Raw genomic sequence first — 17,373 nt, 5'->3', positions numbered from 1 at the left:
GTACCGAAAACATACTGGATCCTGAATTACACCACTAGTGTTTACTTAATGCTCACCATGCAACAAGAAAAAACACAAACACCAGAACAATAGAAAAATACCCAAATGTTTTCTTTTTATATTTTGATTGAGAATATCATTCTATTAGCAGACACACACACGGTGTACATCTTCAGCAGAAACACCAAAAATCTTGTTAAAAAGTACTGTGCATATAAAGCAGGTTATGTATGAAAGCCCACAAACGCCGCTCAGAAATAATCACAGACTTTCTTTAAAAAGGGACACACACACAGACAAACTGATGCTGTGTGGTCCAACAGAACAAACAATCTCCTCCTGCCACAGATACACCCCCAGGCCACACACACACACACACACACACACACACACACACACACACACACACACACACACACACACACACACACACACACACACACACACACACACACACACACACACACACACACACACACACACACACACTTTCACACCCCAAGAGCCAACATTAAGCCTGCCACACCCAGTCAAAGTCTAGTGGTTGGTTCTGCTCGCCTTGACTACAGGATGGCAGTGTTTCCACCGTTAGTATGACAGCACTACTGGTACAAATAGTGGAGTGAGTTAAGCTTTTTTACATTTTTGTTTGTGGGAATGTTTAACGTGAATTTTAAGTCAGAGTGGGTCTACTTGATGCAAGCATGTGCACAAGCAGGAAGCCAGACCTCACTGGACACCAAAAAAGGGTCTCTTTTGAGCCTACATAGTCTAACCACTGCCAGTTATCTCAGTCCAGATGTGCAATAGACAGTCTACTCAGCTATATGTGCACACATGAGATTCTGATGAGTGGAAATAATGGCGAAAGACTCGACAGGATTCACTCAAGAATTGTTATCTTTGCTCTCGTCTTCCTTTTTTTGCATCTCAAGATAATTAAAAAATAAAATTAAAATGTGACTGCTAAGAATGACTAACTTAACAACTACAGCCAAAATCTGCCAGCATGTGGGTAGTGGGTGGTGGTACTTTCCCACTAAGATTATACGGAAGATGGGAAACCATCAGTTACCCAAGAGAACGGATGCTGCCAACAGTTGGGTCTTCTTCCAAATGACAGTCGTGGTTTTTATAAATCCAATTCAAAATCTATATCCTTCTCTAAGGCAAGGTTGGCTTACAGACAAGGTTTACAACGTAACCACCTGACAAACCACCATAACATGTCAGTGTAAAAATATCAGAGGATAAGATTAGAGAAGTCAGTGGCTCCATACAGTGTCAAAATATGTCATGTTAAAAGAAAACATTTATCCTGAAGTGGGAAGAAATCCTGCATCCCCCTCTGCTTCTTTACTCTTTGAATTCAGGCACTCTGGAGCAGTGCCTTGAAGGCCACTGGGGAGATGACCTGGACATTCAAGACTGGCTCTGGCCTTAAAGTGACACACTTGTGTTACCTGCGACTTACCTGCTGACCATCTCAATCCTTCTGGCCTCCTGTATTTCTCTTTCTTTCTTTCCCATCATCATTTCTTAATCCATTGTTTGAATGTCTTTCTCTCCTGGTACCCAGAACATGAAAAGGCCATACAATACTGCTTGAGGTAGAGCCCATTCAGTGGCTTCCAGCTGTTCCAGATACTGCAGAATATGCTCCAAGCTCTGGAGAACAACACCACATTACGCTACACACCCACGCTTCAACAGGGAAGGCACGTATGCACACACACACACACACACACACACACACACACACACACACACACACGTGTCGTCATATTGATATACCCAACAGATCGAATGCTGTCTGCAATCAGGCCTATCAGAGGAGAGGGCTGCAGTCTGGACTGTTTCTCTCAGCTCAGCAACAGTGCAGTAACTCAATTCAATTTTGTATCACCCCTTGATGAAATCTGGTGTGCAAACAAGCCAAATAACAAATAGTTGTATTTTCCAGTTCAGGGAAATCTAGTTTGATTGGATGTGAAGGCACTACAACTTTGCAGTGGAAAATAACTGCAGAGGGTTGCCAAGAAGAACCGTTTTAAATCCTAGTTGGCGTTTTTTTTTGATGCCTGATGTTTGCTGGCTGGGTTACGGTCGGTCACTCACTTGCATGTTTGTCTGCCAGGGCGATGAGTGTGCTGGAGATGTCCCTGCGCCGGTAAAAACACACCACTTTGGCCTCCACGTTCCCATTGGCTGTCTGCAAACCAGAGACAATCGGCGTTACCACGGCAACAAGTGGTGCCACACACAGAGCACCCACACACGCACGCACGCACACACACACGCACACAAACACAGATGATAAAACCCCATAGATGAGGCTAGTTCTTAACTACGGCTGAAAACGCAGTGCGAGACTACAGAAATTCTCCCAAATCACAAAAAGTGTTGCAGTTATCAGGACAGTGTGGTGTGTTGGAGGTTGTCTGTGCAGTCCCAAGACTTGTTTCTTCCTAGTAATACCACACTGGTATGTTGATATGACATTGTTTTTAAATTAGGCTGCCTGACAACGTTTTTATTGAATGCTACCAGAAAAAAAAGATGACTATCACTTGAGGTCTAAAAGGAAATAAGGCTGATTTAGATATTGATTAGCAGCTCTTTTTTTACTCCCTACACATAAAAGAAAATTGAATAATAGAGTATAAACTGCAATATTGATAAGCTGTGATACTTCAAAGTGTTACATGTCACTAACAATCACATTTGTATCCTATTATAGGCCAAGCATATTGGATTAGGAACTCTCTCATGAATCCTACCAGTGAGGTGTAATGTGAGAGGAAGATGGATAGAGGAGGAGAATAAGGAAACAAAGTCGACATGTCATATTTCTTTACATTCTGCACTTTTGCACTGCACTCTTTCTACTTTTCCAATCATGATATAATTAAAATCCAATTCCCGTATTTGACAAACACTGCAGTAACAACGAAAACATAATTTCCTCATTCATGATCGTTTCTGATAGCGAACTAAAGCGCTTTCTTCTTCACAAATGAAAGACGTTTTTCATGAAATGCAGAGAACACATATTGACATTTTTTGGCAAGTACAGATGCAGTTAATCTGAAGATGTAAAATTTAATCAATATTCTCTTTAGCATTCCATGAGCATGCAAGTTAAAACTGTAAACTTCACAGGCCAATTGAAGCACAACATAACATAGTCAGCACTATGACATGAAAACAAAGAAATCATAAGGTCATAAGGACGCTTAAAGGTATAATTTAAACATGGGAGCCAGGCAGCAAAATGGAGAAAGTTTTTAATGATTACATTTTAAGTAAGTTAACGTCACACCTTCTTGATGCCTCTTTGACATGTCAGTAAAATCACAAAGCAATCTGACAAAGTACAGCAAAATTAAGACTGATTTTCTTGAGCATTTCTATTATAAATTCATAAATATTTATATGTGCATGCAAGTTAAAACTGTGAACCTGACTTGATCTGCAGCCCAATTAAAGCAGAACATAACAGAAGATGATAAGAGAGGAACTGGGGAGGGCAAACAGAGATACAGGCAGGAAGATGACAGGAGTATGCCAGTAAGAAACAAAGAAAAGGTAAAGAGGCATATCTGGTTTGATCACAGGGATACATCAAGGTGTTGTCTTTCTTGCATGATTAAATGATTTGTCAATTGACAGAAAAATAAATCATAAAGTATTTTGATTACCAATTAATCGTTAAGGTCAGTTAGTAAGTTATTCGTATAATATTCTCTGGTTCCAGCTTCTCCGTTGTGAGGATTTTCTGCTTTTCTTTGTCTTAAATTATAATAAACTTAATATCTTTAGGCTTTAAATGTTGGTCGGACAAAACAAGCAATCTGATAGCATCATCTTGCGCTTTAGGAAATGTGCATTTTTCACTCACAATCAAGGAAATAATCAGCCATGACATAATCATTAGTTACAGCCCTAGATTTTTAAGAATTCTCAAATTTGTGGCACTAAGTAAAAGACATTGATTATATTTTTTTGATTACTGGCATTACGTACAAGGTCTTTCTGGTTCAGTCAATTTCTCTAATTTTCTGTGTTTTCCAGCATTTTGGCCAGCTGTAGGTTGACAAGACGTTTCCCTACACCGCTCTATACTTTCTAGATGTGCATCTCAAGCCTTATAGAGGAGAAACCCTGAGATCCCTGAGGAACAGAGAGACTGACAGTGACAGGCAGAATAGAGGGCTCACTCTGAGCTCTGTGTCAATCACATTAAACAGCCTCCATATTATCCAGCACAGGCCTGGGACAGGGGACAGACAGCAGGCACCTGTAACTAGTCCACAGAGACAGACCTCTTTTTCTGCCTCCTATGTATGAGATGGCAGACTGGGATGCACTAGAAATCATCCAGAGCAAAAACATCATCATCATACTTAATACTGTTTTTACTGCTTTCAGTGCAATAAACATACATACTATTTAAACAACACATTTCCTATATTTAAAATGATATATTACAACTTTATTTTCCACAGTAATAACTATTATTACTATTATTATGTTATGGGCATGTCAAAAATTATCAATGCTGGTCATTAATGATGACTATCTCATAAAATGTCAGCATAAGATACAAAAGAAGCAGTTAAATTCTTAATTTTACTTAATTTCTTAAGTAAAATAAAAAATGTTGTGAATAATCATGCCACAGCAGTTGTAAAACTGCATACAACGATTCTTTCATTATGGATTAAGGCACTAATTATTTTCTTCTGTAACTGATCAATCGTTTGGTCTATAAAAAGTTAGAAAATATTTTTAAAAATTACTAACTATAACAATTTTGTAAAGACCAAGTTAACATCTTCAAGTTGTTTGTGTCCTCAGAGCAAGAGTCTAAAACCCAGTGATGTCCCGTTTACGACAATCTGCGACAAAGACAGTCTGGAAATCCTCACACTTCAGAAGATGGAACATGTGAATATTTGGTATTTGGCTTGAAAAATTTACTTAAAATCAAAGGATTAATCGATTATCAAAATAGTTGTAGATTACGTTTCTGTTGATCAACAAATCTATTAATCGACGAATCATTTCAAGTCTAATACTGGACTAAACTTGGAAACTTTTGAACATTCACAATACAGAATTTGCATTTTAACCAAATAATTTAATTCTTATGATAATATTTGTAACATTTTTCAAATATACTGATCCTGAGCATCATAATATAGATAAAACAACTGGAAAAGACTAAGAGTATTATACAGAATTTATATTTCCCTTACCACCTAATAAAAAGTGACCTTTTTATTGAACAGTCCAAAGAGTGTAGTATTAAGCAGCCTCCAATTAATAGAACAAAAAAATTTGCTTTATGAGAACCCAAAATGGCAAGAATGTCTTTTCCATTCTACAGAAAAGTAAAGATTTGGTTTACACTACAAATTTAGATTTTTATGCTTTAGGGATGCGGTGGAGAACACAACAGAGGCATTAAATCTGATGTACAGCTGTCAGATCTGTGCTGCACTCAAGGGTACGAATTCAACCTTAGACACACATACACACACACACTCACCTTGTTCAACTCCTCTATCCTCCTGATCAGCAGTGGGTTACTGGACGAGTTCTCAAAATAAACATAATCTGCGAAGGAACAGCGAGAAGGAGGAAGAGAAAGAGTGGGAAATGGAAAGGAAGAGAGAAATGTCAGTCAGCGTTGGGAGGTCATCCAAATGTTCAGGGTGATTTCCAGTTGGACCACACAATGACAGCTTAATTAGTCAACATGAAAGTCCAACACAGACATCCACCAAATGTTGGTTTAATTCGATTAGGTGAATTTCATACACAGGAGATCCAGCTGTAGTTGGGAGGTCTGACTGAATGAGATGTTGACACACCAATACACTCTCACATAAACACACACACACAACAAATCTGGCTCTCCATAAACTTCCATTCAGACTGTAGCCTTGTATTTCCTCCCCTCATGCTTTCTTTGTCTTATTGCTCCCCCGCACCCCCCCCCCCATGTGTGTTGTTGTTCACATGCACGGTGCGTCTGCATTTGTGTGGGTGTGCACAAGCTTTACCACACATGTGCGACTTTACTATGCATTCAAGTGTGTGTGTGTGTGTGTGTGTGTGTGTGTGTGTGTGTGTGTGTGTGGTTCCTGGCACTGCTCCAGGCCCATTGGAGGCTTAGCTCTCACCAGGATGTCCCCACAGGCCCCAGTCTTGGTAGGGTGCCTGGTCTTAGCCCTGCATGTGTCTTGGCTGAGTGCTGTCAGATTATACCCCACACTTGGAAGGCTGCCTGGAGGTGGAGCTAGCCTCCCTTCACCTCCCCCTCCCACAGCCCCCCCCCCCCCCCGCAGCCCCCCAGGCCCCCCGTCTTCTTGACCGACTAGGCCAGAGATCACCCGAAATTCCACCAGCATAGCAGCGATACACACTGACTCCTGCTTTTACTTCCTGCTCCTCCTGGGTCCAACACTAACTGGTTTAGGCATGCACTCATCATGCTCGCACACCCAGGATCTGCACTGACATCCCAATCTATCGTGCATTACTATGACTGCCAGAGTTAAAGGAAAAATCCACCTACAAACGCTTGAACACTGTTAAAACAACTGTCTGTAATCTGTATATTGTATTCTGGACCACTTCTTCTTCTTGGCATATATAGCTCCAGAATATAGACACCGGAACATGAATATGAATATAGTGCTAAAACAATTAGACAATTAGCCAAGTGATGAACCCAAACGTTCTCTGTTGCCAGCTTCTCAAATGTAAAACTTAGCTGATTTTCTTGTTTTATATTAAACAAAATTGAATATCTTTGGGTTTTGTACTCAAGTCTTCATTATGATCAAATGATCTGCAGATTATTTTCTTAGTCAATCGACTATTTAGACCATAAAATGCCCATTATAATTTCCCAGAGCTCAGGGTGACGTCTTCATAGGTCTCGTTTTGTCTGACCCACCGTCCAAAACCGAAATTTACAATTACGTAAAACTGAGAAAAACAACAAATCCTCACATGGAAAAGTTGGACCCTGAGAATGGTTAGAATCATCTTACTGACAATAAATTGATTATTAATATGGTTAATCTTGATAATCTCTGTTGTTAGACTATTTGATTGATCGACTAATTGTTTCAGCTCTAGTCTTGAGTCCCAGTCTCAAGACGTCTCAGACAGTCTCGGTCACAGGTCTCTTCTATCACAGACTTTGATCGCGTCGAGTCCACTTGACTTTTTTTGTTTACCTTTTATGTTTATGGAAAATTATCAGAGCTGAAATCACAATTAAACATTTATGTTGCTCCTATAACATTTCAAACTTTTCTTATTCCAGAGGAATGTAATGAATGATGGATTTTATATACAGTTGAGGCTCACTACGAACGACACTAAGACAACAGTATGAAGAATACTGACTTTGTTTTTTAAGTCTGTGTTAACTTAACCCGGTTTGGATTTGGTCTTGATTCAATTGCAAAATTTCTCGGACTCATATCAAGTGTTTGACAAAACAAGCTATTTGAAGACGTCACTTTGGGAAACTGACGGGGCAAAAAATAAAGGGTGTACCCCTTTGACTTCTCAACTGAACAACATTTTGGTCCATTATCTCATCCCAAATGTAAGTTACCTCAGATTTAAGTGGCTAAAAGCTGACAGTAGGTAGGTACAGTATAAAGTAATTTCAATTAAATAATTCCTTTTATGCATTGAACACACTGAATTATCATCTGCATAAAAGATATAAACACTTCCTCTTATGGGTTAACCAAAGCAGCATCAGTAGTTCACAAAGCATGTAGAAAGTAATTTCTATAACAGTTTCTTCTGGCAAAGTATTCACTCCTCAACATCGCTACGAGACGGGGAGAGATCGTCACATCATGCCTGTCTACTCTTCACCCTGTAACAGCTTGTTACTAGACTCCGCTGCCACTGTGACATCTTCATCCTGCTGCTGAATATCAAATAGGCCAACTTGAAATTGAGCGGCACTGAGACAGAAAATGAAGACACGATATCTGACTTGCTTGTTTTCTAAAACACAGGGGAGGCAGCAGGCTTGGGGTCAGAGGTCAGAGAAACTGGCTTGTGACTAGTTCTGATCTGTGAAACTGTGGGTTGGGAAAGTGAGTGAGAGTCTATTAGTGAAGAACCACAGACGAGGTGCCTTTGAGCAACAAACTTGATAAGAGCAAAAACAGTTAGTTGAGTCATCGATTAGTAAGAAACAAGAAAATTAATTAGCTACTATCTTGATAGTCAATTGTTTATTTTCAAAATAATGCCATGCACATGATGCTTCCAGCATCTCAAATGTGAGGATTTTCTGCTGTTCCTCGTCTTAAATCCTAGTAAACTGAGCGTCTTTCAGTTTTGGACTGATGGCCTTGCAAAAATATAGCAATTTGTATACGTCATCTTGAATATGTAAGGTGACGTTTTCAAGACCATTTTTCAGCATTTTTATAGATCAAGAAATGTATAAAATAATCACAAAAAGAATTAGTGGATAAGGATCTATAAGCCTTGAACTTAATTCCCACTGGCTAACAGTGAATGATACTGCACTGCAGCTATTTCCATTATCAATTAATATGTTGATTTGTTTTAGATAAATAGTCAAATCTGTGAGATGTCAAAAGTTGGGATCTTCAAATTTGAGTCATTGTTCAGTCTATAAAATGTCGCCAGAGCTCAAGAGTGAGTGATGAGTTGCTTATTTTGTCCAAAACTGAAAGACTCAATTTACAAATATACAAAAAATCAGCACATTTGGGAAGCTGTAACCAGTATGTTTGGCATTTTTGTTTGATAAATTAAATAAATGATTGATCGATTATCACAATTGTTGACAATTAATTCTCTGTCAATCAACGAATTGATTGATTGACTGATCGTTTGAGCACTAAAGGTGAATGTACGCACTGTAACTGGATACACTATTAAAAATTTAAAGTATGCCTGCTAAAAGAATAATCATTCCCTGGCCACATAAAAGGTAAATAAAACTGTCAATGTTCAAAAGAACTCTGATCAAAAAGTTGTTTCATGCTAAAAAAACAGGGACGGGTCTCTTGACAAACCCTGAGCAGAAATGTTTAATTGCGGCCTTCAACGTTCACCAGCTCTGAGGGACCCATTAATAGAGAGCCAAAATGCGTCATGACCATTTCAAACTGAAGCAGAGCCTCATGTCGAACAGTCAGTTTGGGTGAGGGTTTGGGTGTGAATCGCCGCCACACATTAAGGCACTTTTCTGGTTGGTGACGGCACGTTTCCCAGTACATTTAGAGCCACTGTGAAGGTGGGATATTGGGCAAAGCTCGCCATCATCCTTTTTCCTGGCTCGGGAACCTCAGTCACCAAGAATGGAATCACTTTTAAGTTCAGCCCATGTCCCCTCCTGCCCGCCTCCAGCAAGACAAAGCGAATATGGGAAGAAAACGGTTAAGAGTGGGTTGTTTGAGTGTTGGAGTTTCCACCATGTGAGGAGCTGAAGACTGGTGGAGAGCGAGCTGGAGAGGAACTCAAAATGAGAGCAACAGAAAGAGAGAGAGAGAGAGAGAGAGAGGGCCTGTAGGCACTGAGCAGCGTCACTCAGTCTCTCCATTTCCCATCAGCCCTCCCGCCGCCTCAATCCGCGTATAACACCCCCCCCCCACCCCCCCAAACTCTCCATCCCCCACTCCCAGTATCAGCCAATCAGCAGGCTCCGGCGCCTGTGATGTCACAGTGCAGTCGAATTTTATGCGAGCCAATCAAGGCATGTTACTGAGCCCCAAAAGAGAGAGTCTGCTGGGCTGATTCAAACCAGGCCAGAGAGACGCAATGATGAGAGAGGGAAAACATGACATAACTGATGGAGAGAGACACATGGACAGAAAGAGAGACTGGAGACCATAGGACAGGCTAAGAAGTACACAGCCTAGCAGAAACATTAAGTGGGTGAATTAGTTAGTAAGACAATGAAAAAGGTATATTAATTGACATTGAGGTGGAGGACTAATTGGAAAAACATACCACCATACACACACAAAAAAGGCTTTGGCATGGTACACACTTGTACCCTACTCATGGATTAACACCCAAACGACACACTTTGCATCGTATTTGTACAACGGATCCAGTTTCTATATTGGTTTGGGTTTGTCGTGATGTTATCTGACTTGTTAATTTTGGATAATCTGAGTTGTAAACAGCACATAAAAACGATGAGGAGAATTATTAACTGTATAGAGGATGCTTTCAAAAACCTGACAGGCATACTTCCAGCACGCCGCCTATGCCTACCTGAAAAAACAATAGACCACAAAACGCATGACAGACAGTGGAGGTGGTTAAAAGACAAACATTTGGAGGAAGAATTAAACTGTCTATGCCAACACTTTCAAGCACCTTAGTGCAATGGTCAGGAACCCCCTAAAGGTCACAAGATAAAACTGAGGGTTTTGCAAGATGATTAACAAAACATTTTCTTCGTACATTTTTTTCTCAATTTTCTAAAATCTCTGCTTTCTGAGTTTTATCTCTTCTGGACTCTTATTAAATTGAACTCAATGTTTGGCTAGGTACCAGTGCTTTAGTGTATTATATACAGTACATCTTATATATCCTAAAGAAGCAGCTCTGCTACCACACTTCCTGCCAACATTTGGTGATAACCTGATATGAGAATCAAGACAGTTCCTGTCCTTGTGCTGCATTTAAGCAGTATTCCTCGCCCTTTCTGCCACACAATATATAGCATGCCAGCAGCAAAGCCTAATGGGAGTGCACCAGTTCTAGCAGGCATAGACTCAAACTGGAAACATCACTGGCAGAGTTGGACCAGCTCGCAAAGTACTAGGAATGTGTATGGTCTTAAATGTTTCCATACACGTGCCAACATAATTTCTGAGTTTTGTTACCAATACAAAAACTTTTTGGGTGATATGAGCATTTGTAACAAAAACCTCAACAAATTTCTCAGATGCGTCACCGTTTTAAGTCATCTTGATACAATCAGCTGACCGGGAACTTTACCCAGAAACAAATCCAAATATCTAGTTCCAACTTTATGTGCTCGACAGTTTTTCATTCAATGCACGGAAACAATTCATTCTCCAAGTCTCCATATGCAGCCATAGTAGTGGTGCCTATATACAGTTCATCATACCGCATATTACATTAATGAAAAGGGCTGGGCTTAGAGCTAGAAATGGAGAAGCAGGAAACGGAGAATGTGACCATCCACCCACGCTTGTCCATGCACACATACCCCCACACCCCAATCCAAGGCTTACTCACACTCACACTCACACTGAGAGGTGTGTCTGTCGTCGTGAGCAGCAACCGTGGTAGAGATTATGGCTCAGACTGTCATAGTATGGATGGAGGTTTCTATGGCAATGGCAGGTAATTTAATCTTCTGAATCAATCTTACATCGCATTTTCACACTTTGATATCACTCACTTTCACTCCAACTGGTATGATCTACCTATACACAGCTGCATACATCTGTTCGGCAACTATCTATCTATCCATCCATCCATCCAACCCTCCAGATCCTCTTGTCATTCCTGGCTGAAGAAGGTGAACATCTACTTTCAGACAGATAAATGTCCTCTACTTAACGCTCTGCAACTCTCTTCCTTGGAGATAATCCACACTGAACAACAGAATTTAAAATATAAAATATGCCTGTTTCATAAAAGTTCATCTGTTTAACGATGTTTAAGCTTTGAGGGATTTGATCTCATAAACAGTGGCAGCAACTTTACTATCACGCATCTGTCTTGCACTTATGTCGCAGCCACCACTGCAGCTTGTTCTTATTCAAATGTGATTAATTAGCAAACGTGGGTAGATTTTACACAAAATTTCTCTCTCAAATAACTAGTTTAGGGAAGTTTAGACGACCAGATCTTAAATTCCAAATAGCTGAGGTGCCACAAAGACACCACGAGGCGGATAGCTTGCAGCAAATACAGTTTATTGTGATGGATGCATACGCAGTTTGGCCTCTGAAGAAATGTGACGATGGGGACACTTTGTTGAATGAGCCTAATAGCTGTCATGCATATCTCCAACTGACCGTCTTGAATTTGGCAGGATAGCAGCGAGCAAACCTCAGAACTTCACTCTGCGAGTACACCCACCAGACCTGCGAGAGAGGCAACTGCCAGCGTGGGAAATTAACACCAGCCACCAGCCAAACAAAGTGTGGGCACCGTCAAAGTTAGTCAGTTTGTAAATTAGTAAACAATACAACACCTTTAAGCAGGTTCTGAATCATAACTGGCAGAATGGAGAAAATCTGCACCAGCCAATAGAAATGTGGGCACTGACAACAAAGTTTGTCGCTTTTTAAGTTAGTAAACACTACAACACCTTAAGTACAAGAGTTGTCACACTCCAACAGCCTCAGCGCAAGTATTTATTTAAAACAAATTTTCTAGTCTGTCTTAACACAATAGTCAGGTGCCCATATGAAGACAGGAACAGGTTTTTGCTGTAATCATTCCTTCTGTTCACACTGGCCATTTAGAGATCCCTTCCTAATGTGCTTCCAATGTAAGTGAGAGGGAGCAAAATCACAGTCCTTGTTCTGTGCAAAAATACATTAGAAAGTTTATCAGAAGCTAATATGAGGCTTTAGCAATCTTAGTTATACAAGTCATGCGTGTATTTTCCAAAGTTATGGTCTTCAAGTACAAAATTCTCCCTTTGTGTTACTGTTCCTCCCTGCAGCTCAGCGCATAAACACTCAAAGGAAATTTTGTACTGAAAAGTTTGGAAGATACCCACTTGATTTGTCTAACTAAGGCCGCGTTCAGACCGATTTTAGCTCTGTGTGAAAAAAATGCAGCCCCCTCATTCATTTGAATGGGGGCAGTTTGGCGGTGCAGCAGAAGTGACACCACTGAGGGCTCCAGCAAAAAAAAAAAACCAAAACACACACACACACACACACACACACACACACACACACACACACACACACACACACACACACACACACACACACACACACACACACACAGAGTTGTCCGGTACACAGCACGGTGTCATCGAGAAAGGCGCTGTGTTGTCCAGTAAAATACATGCAAGAGCACATTCCCTGTGGATTACTTTATAACGTGAAGGTCTTACTTCTACTGTTCACTTCACAATCGCCATGACGAAAGATAACATCATTGCCGGCGTGATAACTTTCCAGAGAATCCTGTCTCAAAGTACTGTAAACCTCTGTGCTGCGTTTTAGCATCTGAGAAGCCTTAAAATTCACATTTGTTCCTCACACTGGACTTCCTAGATTGTATTTCACGTCTTAAGCAAAACGCTCCCACCAACGCAGCCCCCTGCATTGTTTTTAACGCAGGGCTGATTTCGGTCTGAATGCCCGCCAAGACTGCTAAAGCTTCAGATCAATTTTGGAATACATTTTTGCACAGAACGAGGACTGTGGATTTTAACCCCGATTATACCTGTTTCACTGTTCATATGGGGACCTTACTGTTGTTTTAAGACAGACTTGAAAAATTGTGAACATATAACATTTTAAGAATTCAAATCAAGATCTCAACAAAACTATTTATTTTCTCATTGTCTCATGAGAGTTATTTTTGTCCAAGCAATAAGACTGCAGCAAGTCTTGGTGACTCTTGTTTGGACCTTTAAACTTCTGTGGCTAGTGCACATAAACTCTGGGCTAGCTTCTCTTCCCTTCCCACCATTAAGATGATAAGACTTATGACGTATAGCCTATACTTACTCAGCAACACTTTCCTGTGTAGGGGGGGAAAGCACTAGGAAGAAGCGCTGCATGCGCAGGAAGAGTGGCGTGTGGCCTGCACGGTAAAAACAAAGACATCAGGGCCTATGGAGCCAGCTTTTGTCCACGGTTCATTCACAAGGGAAGTCATAGCTTTTCCAAGAAGATCCTACATTGTCTTGCAAAGTAGCGGCCATCTTTAGAAGGGTTTTGCTCTGTTCTGAAGTTGCGTTGAATTGGTCTTATGAGAGGCTCCAGTCAATTATGAGGCTTATTTTTGTGTTTGTTTTTGATCTAAATTATTATTGTGACTGTGGAAAAAACAATTTAAGGGTATGTTTATTCAGTAATTAGATTCTTGCTGCTTTGTGGTTTCAGATTAGTTTAGGTTATTACACAATTAGGCCAAGTTGTTATGTTTCAATTTTTCCTACCAAAGGCAAACAATAACTTGTTAATATGATCAAAAAGAAGAACTTTATGGTATTAGTTAAGCTTTATTTTTTCAGGAAATATCAAATCTCACTCAAAACAACCATCACACACACACACACAGCACACTAATTAAAAAAATCACAAATATTAGAAATATAAGCTAGTAAAGCTTTAAAGCCTCTCAGAGGAATGAGTGTGTCCAGCTCCAAGCTGTGTTGCAGCAGGTATAATGCTGCCTTGTAGATACCAGTGATGACCGTCCAACCTTTTCATATAATTCACAGTGATGAGAGCGACAGCTACCTTGTGTGATCAATCGAATGGCACTGTGGTAGAAAGCATCTACTGGTTTAAGGGTAGTAGCAGCAGCATGAGCATACACGATATGGTGGATTCTATGGTTTTAATGTCTTCAAAAGGAGAAACAAGCTCTGTTTCTGTAAAAGAATTCAATGAATTTTTAATTTTTGAGCTTAAGATAATCAGCATGAGTTTTGTAGGACAATCTGCTGTCTAACAAAATTTTTAAGTACTTACAATGCTGTACTGTATCAATTAGATTTGACTTTAGAGCATGGATAGGATTGGGAACGTCACAGGTTTGCATACTTGTGAAATGCACGCATTTTGTCTTTTTAGTTAAAATTATTATTATTTATGTACAGAACAAATAGCAGTGGGCCTAATATCTATCATTGAGGGGCACCTCTATCAACCATTTGGGGACTTGATTTAAAAGCATGAGAAAAACACAAACTCTATCAGAGAGACACGATTTGAACCAGTTCCATCAGAACCGACAGAAAGCAGCTTATTTAACAAAATGTTGTGATCAACAGTATCAAAAGTCGTGGACAGATCTACACATAGTGCAGCACAGTGATGCTTTTCATCAAGTGAGTTAACAATGTCATCCACAACAGCAGTTGCAGTAGTTCTTATGCTGTGACCAGGACCAGTTGTGAGTTGACTCATGATTCTTGGATTTTGGACATACGGGACAGCTTCAATATAGGTTGATAGTTGTTTAGGTATTAATGTGAATAGTTTGTCATTTTGATGCATTTAATTTTAAACTGCAGAGTGCTACAGCATGGGGACTAAAATACACCATCTTTGTACTGTTTTGCAAGCAAATAAGTTTTCTACAGACAAGACATAAAAGCTCAACAACAACAGAGTGAAGAGACGTACTAAATTCAACAACATTTGGCTGATGAAGTGTTAACTCTCTGCCCTGCTCTGGACATAATCCTGTTCTCTCTCTCAGGTAGGCCTTGTTTCATTTGACTAAATAAGAGGGCTATGACGTTCACTACAAGCTATTTTTGATGCAGGTACCATGCCAAAGAGAGTCACAGCATTCCTGTTTCACTAGACAATTGTCAGTGCTCACATGTAAATATATCTTCAAAATGTAATCAGTCACGTTTGATTTCCTGCCCTCTCCATTTGACATACATATGTTCGCATACAGTTAAACATAAGTACACAACCATAACAGGGAGAGCATCAGACTACAATCAGAAACATCAATGAAAATATCAGCTTGCTGGAAGTACAGACTGACCAGCTCACAAAGGGAACAGACCTCTGAATAGTTCCATCGATACTTTTTGACAGTGAAATCTGGAGAACATTTTACCAGAAACCTATTAAAATGCCATGTTGAGTCAAAATTCTGCACTGCTAATATGTTTCGTGTGTAAAGCATCCAATTGTTGTTATACTGCTCCTTCCTTTCTCATATTCAATGATCCAGGGAAACAAGTCCCCCCAAAAAAACAACCACTGCCTTATTTAAACTATGGTATAGCTGCAGTAGCTTGCATGTGCCTATTTTTACATAGTACCTACAGGACGTGAATTAGGGCAACATAAGCAGAAAATGAGTAGGAGGACAAACTTGAATCTTAATTAGGTATTAACTGGAGTTGCCTGTACAAATTAAGAAAAAATAAATATGTAAAAATACATCTTTAAGCATACGATGACATTTTTATTCCAATTTTCCCATCTCAGCTTTTGTAGTTAAGGGGTAGCCTTTAACTTTTTTTAATCCTTGTACCTTTCTCTACACTTTTTCTGTAAAAGCATCTAGCTGCTGCTTCCCTGCAAGTCTTAAGGGGTTTCTGCAGGTCGGTGAACAGCAAATAATGTTAGTTATTATTATGAAAGAGTAGCCGCGCAATAGTTGAATGGCACGCAAAACTTTTAGAATATGTTACCTTAAATATATGGAAACACAGCGCATGTTACTTTAGGTGTATCGGCATATTGAACTAGTTGTTTGGGATAATCGCAAGTTGCAACAAACACAAAAGAAACGATGGAATCCAGCAGCGGTTCATTAAGCGAACCACTACTCTTCATCACCATCCTCCTCTTCACACAGTCACCATCATCATCTGTGAAGCACACGGCTCTTTAGCTTAAGGGAAATAATAGAAGGGAAGAAAAGACGGACCACGCTCTGTACATACATAAAAAAACCCGCGGCGAATCAATGCGAGTCCGCCATAAAAAACATCACGGGAAGGTTCTAAAATGTTCTCCCCCCCCACCTTACCTCCAACCCGGTACATGTTCGCTGCCATGACTGCCCCCGGTCCCTGGCTTCCTCTCCAGGTAGAGGGGTGGCTCTCTTCTCTCTCGTGCTGCCGGAGCTATGTTAGCACTGCCGCCGCTGTGTGTTGGAAAATGGTGGATTGATCAATACGAAACAGACTAGCTGAGATACCTTAAAGAGACAGTACACTTTATTTCGAAACCCGAAGTTTGGCGGTAGGTATTTGGGGACAAGTAGTGTAAAACATTACTGATTTAAGTACTACTTTAACTGCGTTACCGTTAGCTACTAGCATTTTCAAAATATAGCGTTAGCTGCGCCACAGCCTGTAGCCTCATATTGTGAAAGTCTAAGTGACGTCACTGGCTCATCCAAAACCAACGGTTAACCCATTCCCATGTAGTTACTCAGCTAGTTAACGTTACCTGCGTAGTTAATTAGTTGGTTTCTCTCTCAATTACTAGTTTAGATGATGATTGAAGGAAATACCCCTGTTTCCGTTTGGAAATGGGTCCGGTTTGACAAACCTGACTTGATTTACCACAGAAAATAGCTTAAAAGCAAGAGCAAGTATCGTCAACTAGTGTCATTACCCTGGTT

The 17,373-nt window shown here is 40.1% G+C and overlaps 1 protein-coding gene across 1 annotated transcript in view; it reads right to left on the bottom strand.

Moving 5' to 3' along the window:
• The window catches only part of mta1 (metastasis associated 1), a 39,405-nt gene extending 22,584 nt beyond the window's left edge, over positions 1-16,821 (bottom strand). Inside the window, exons 1-3 of the mRNA XM_070919725.1 lie at positions 16,774-16,821; positions 5,555-5,622; positions 2,119-2,212 (exon numbers count right to left, since the gene is read on the bottom strand). Coding sequence (XP_070775826.1) covers positions 2,119-2,212; positions 5,555-5,622; positions 16,774-16,801 — 190 coding nt within the window. The 5' untranslated portion in view covers positions 16,802-16,821. The remainder of the gene's footprint in view (positions 1-2,118; positions 2,213-5,554; positions 5,623-16,773) is intronic.
• Between the last annotated feature and the right edge of the window lie 552 nt (positions 16,822-17,373).

The sequence above is a fragment of the Enoplosus armatus genome, chromosome 15, assembly GCF_043641665.1.
Source record: "Enoplosus armatus isolate fEnoArm2 chromosome 15, fEnoArm2.hap1, whole genome shotgun sequence".
NCBI classification, from domain to species: Eukaryota; Metazoa; Chordata; class Actinopteri; order Centrarchiformes; family Enoplosidae; genus Enoplosus; species Enoplosus armatus.
Note: the sequence above shows the minus strand (reverse complement) of the source record. Positions and strands in the feature narration are given on the sequence as shown.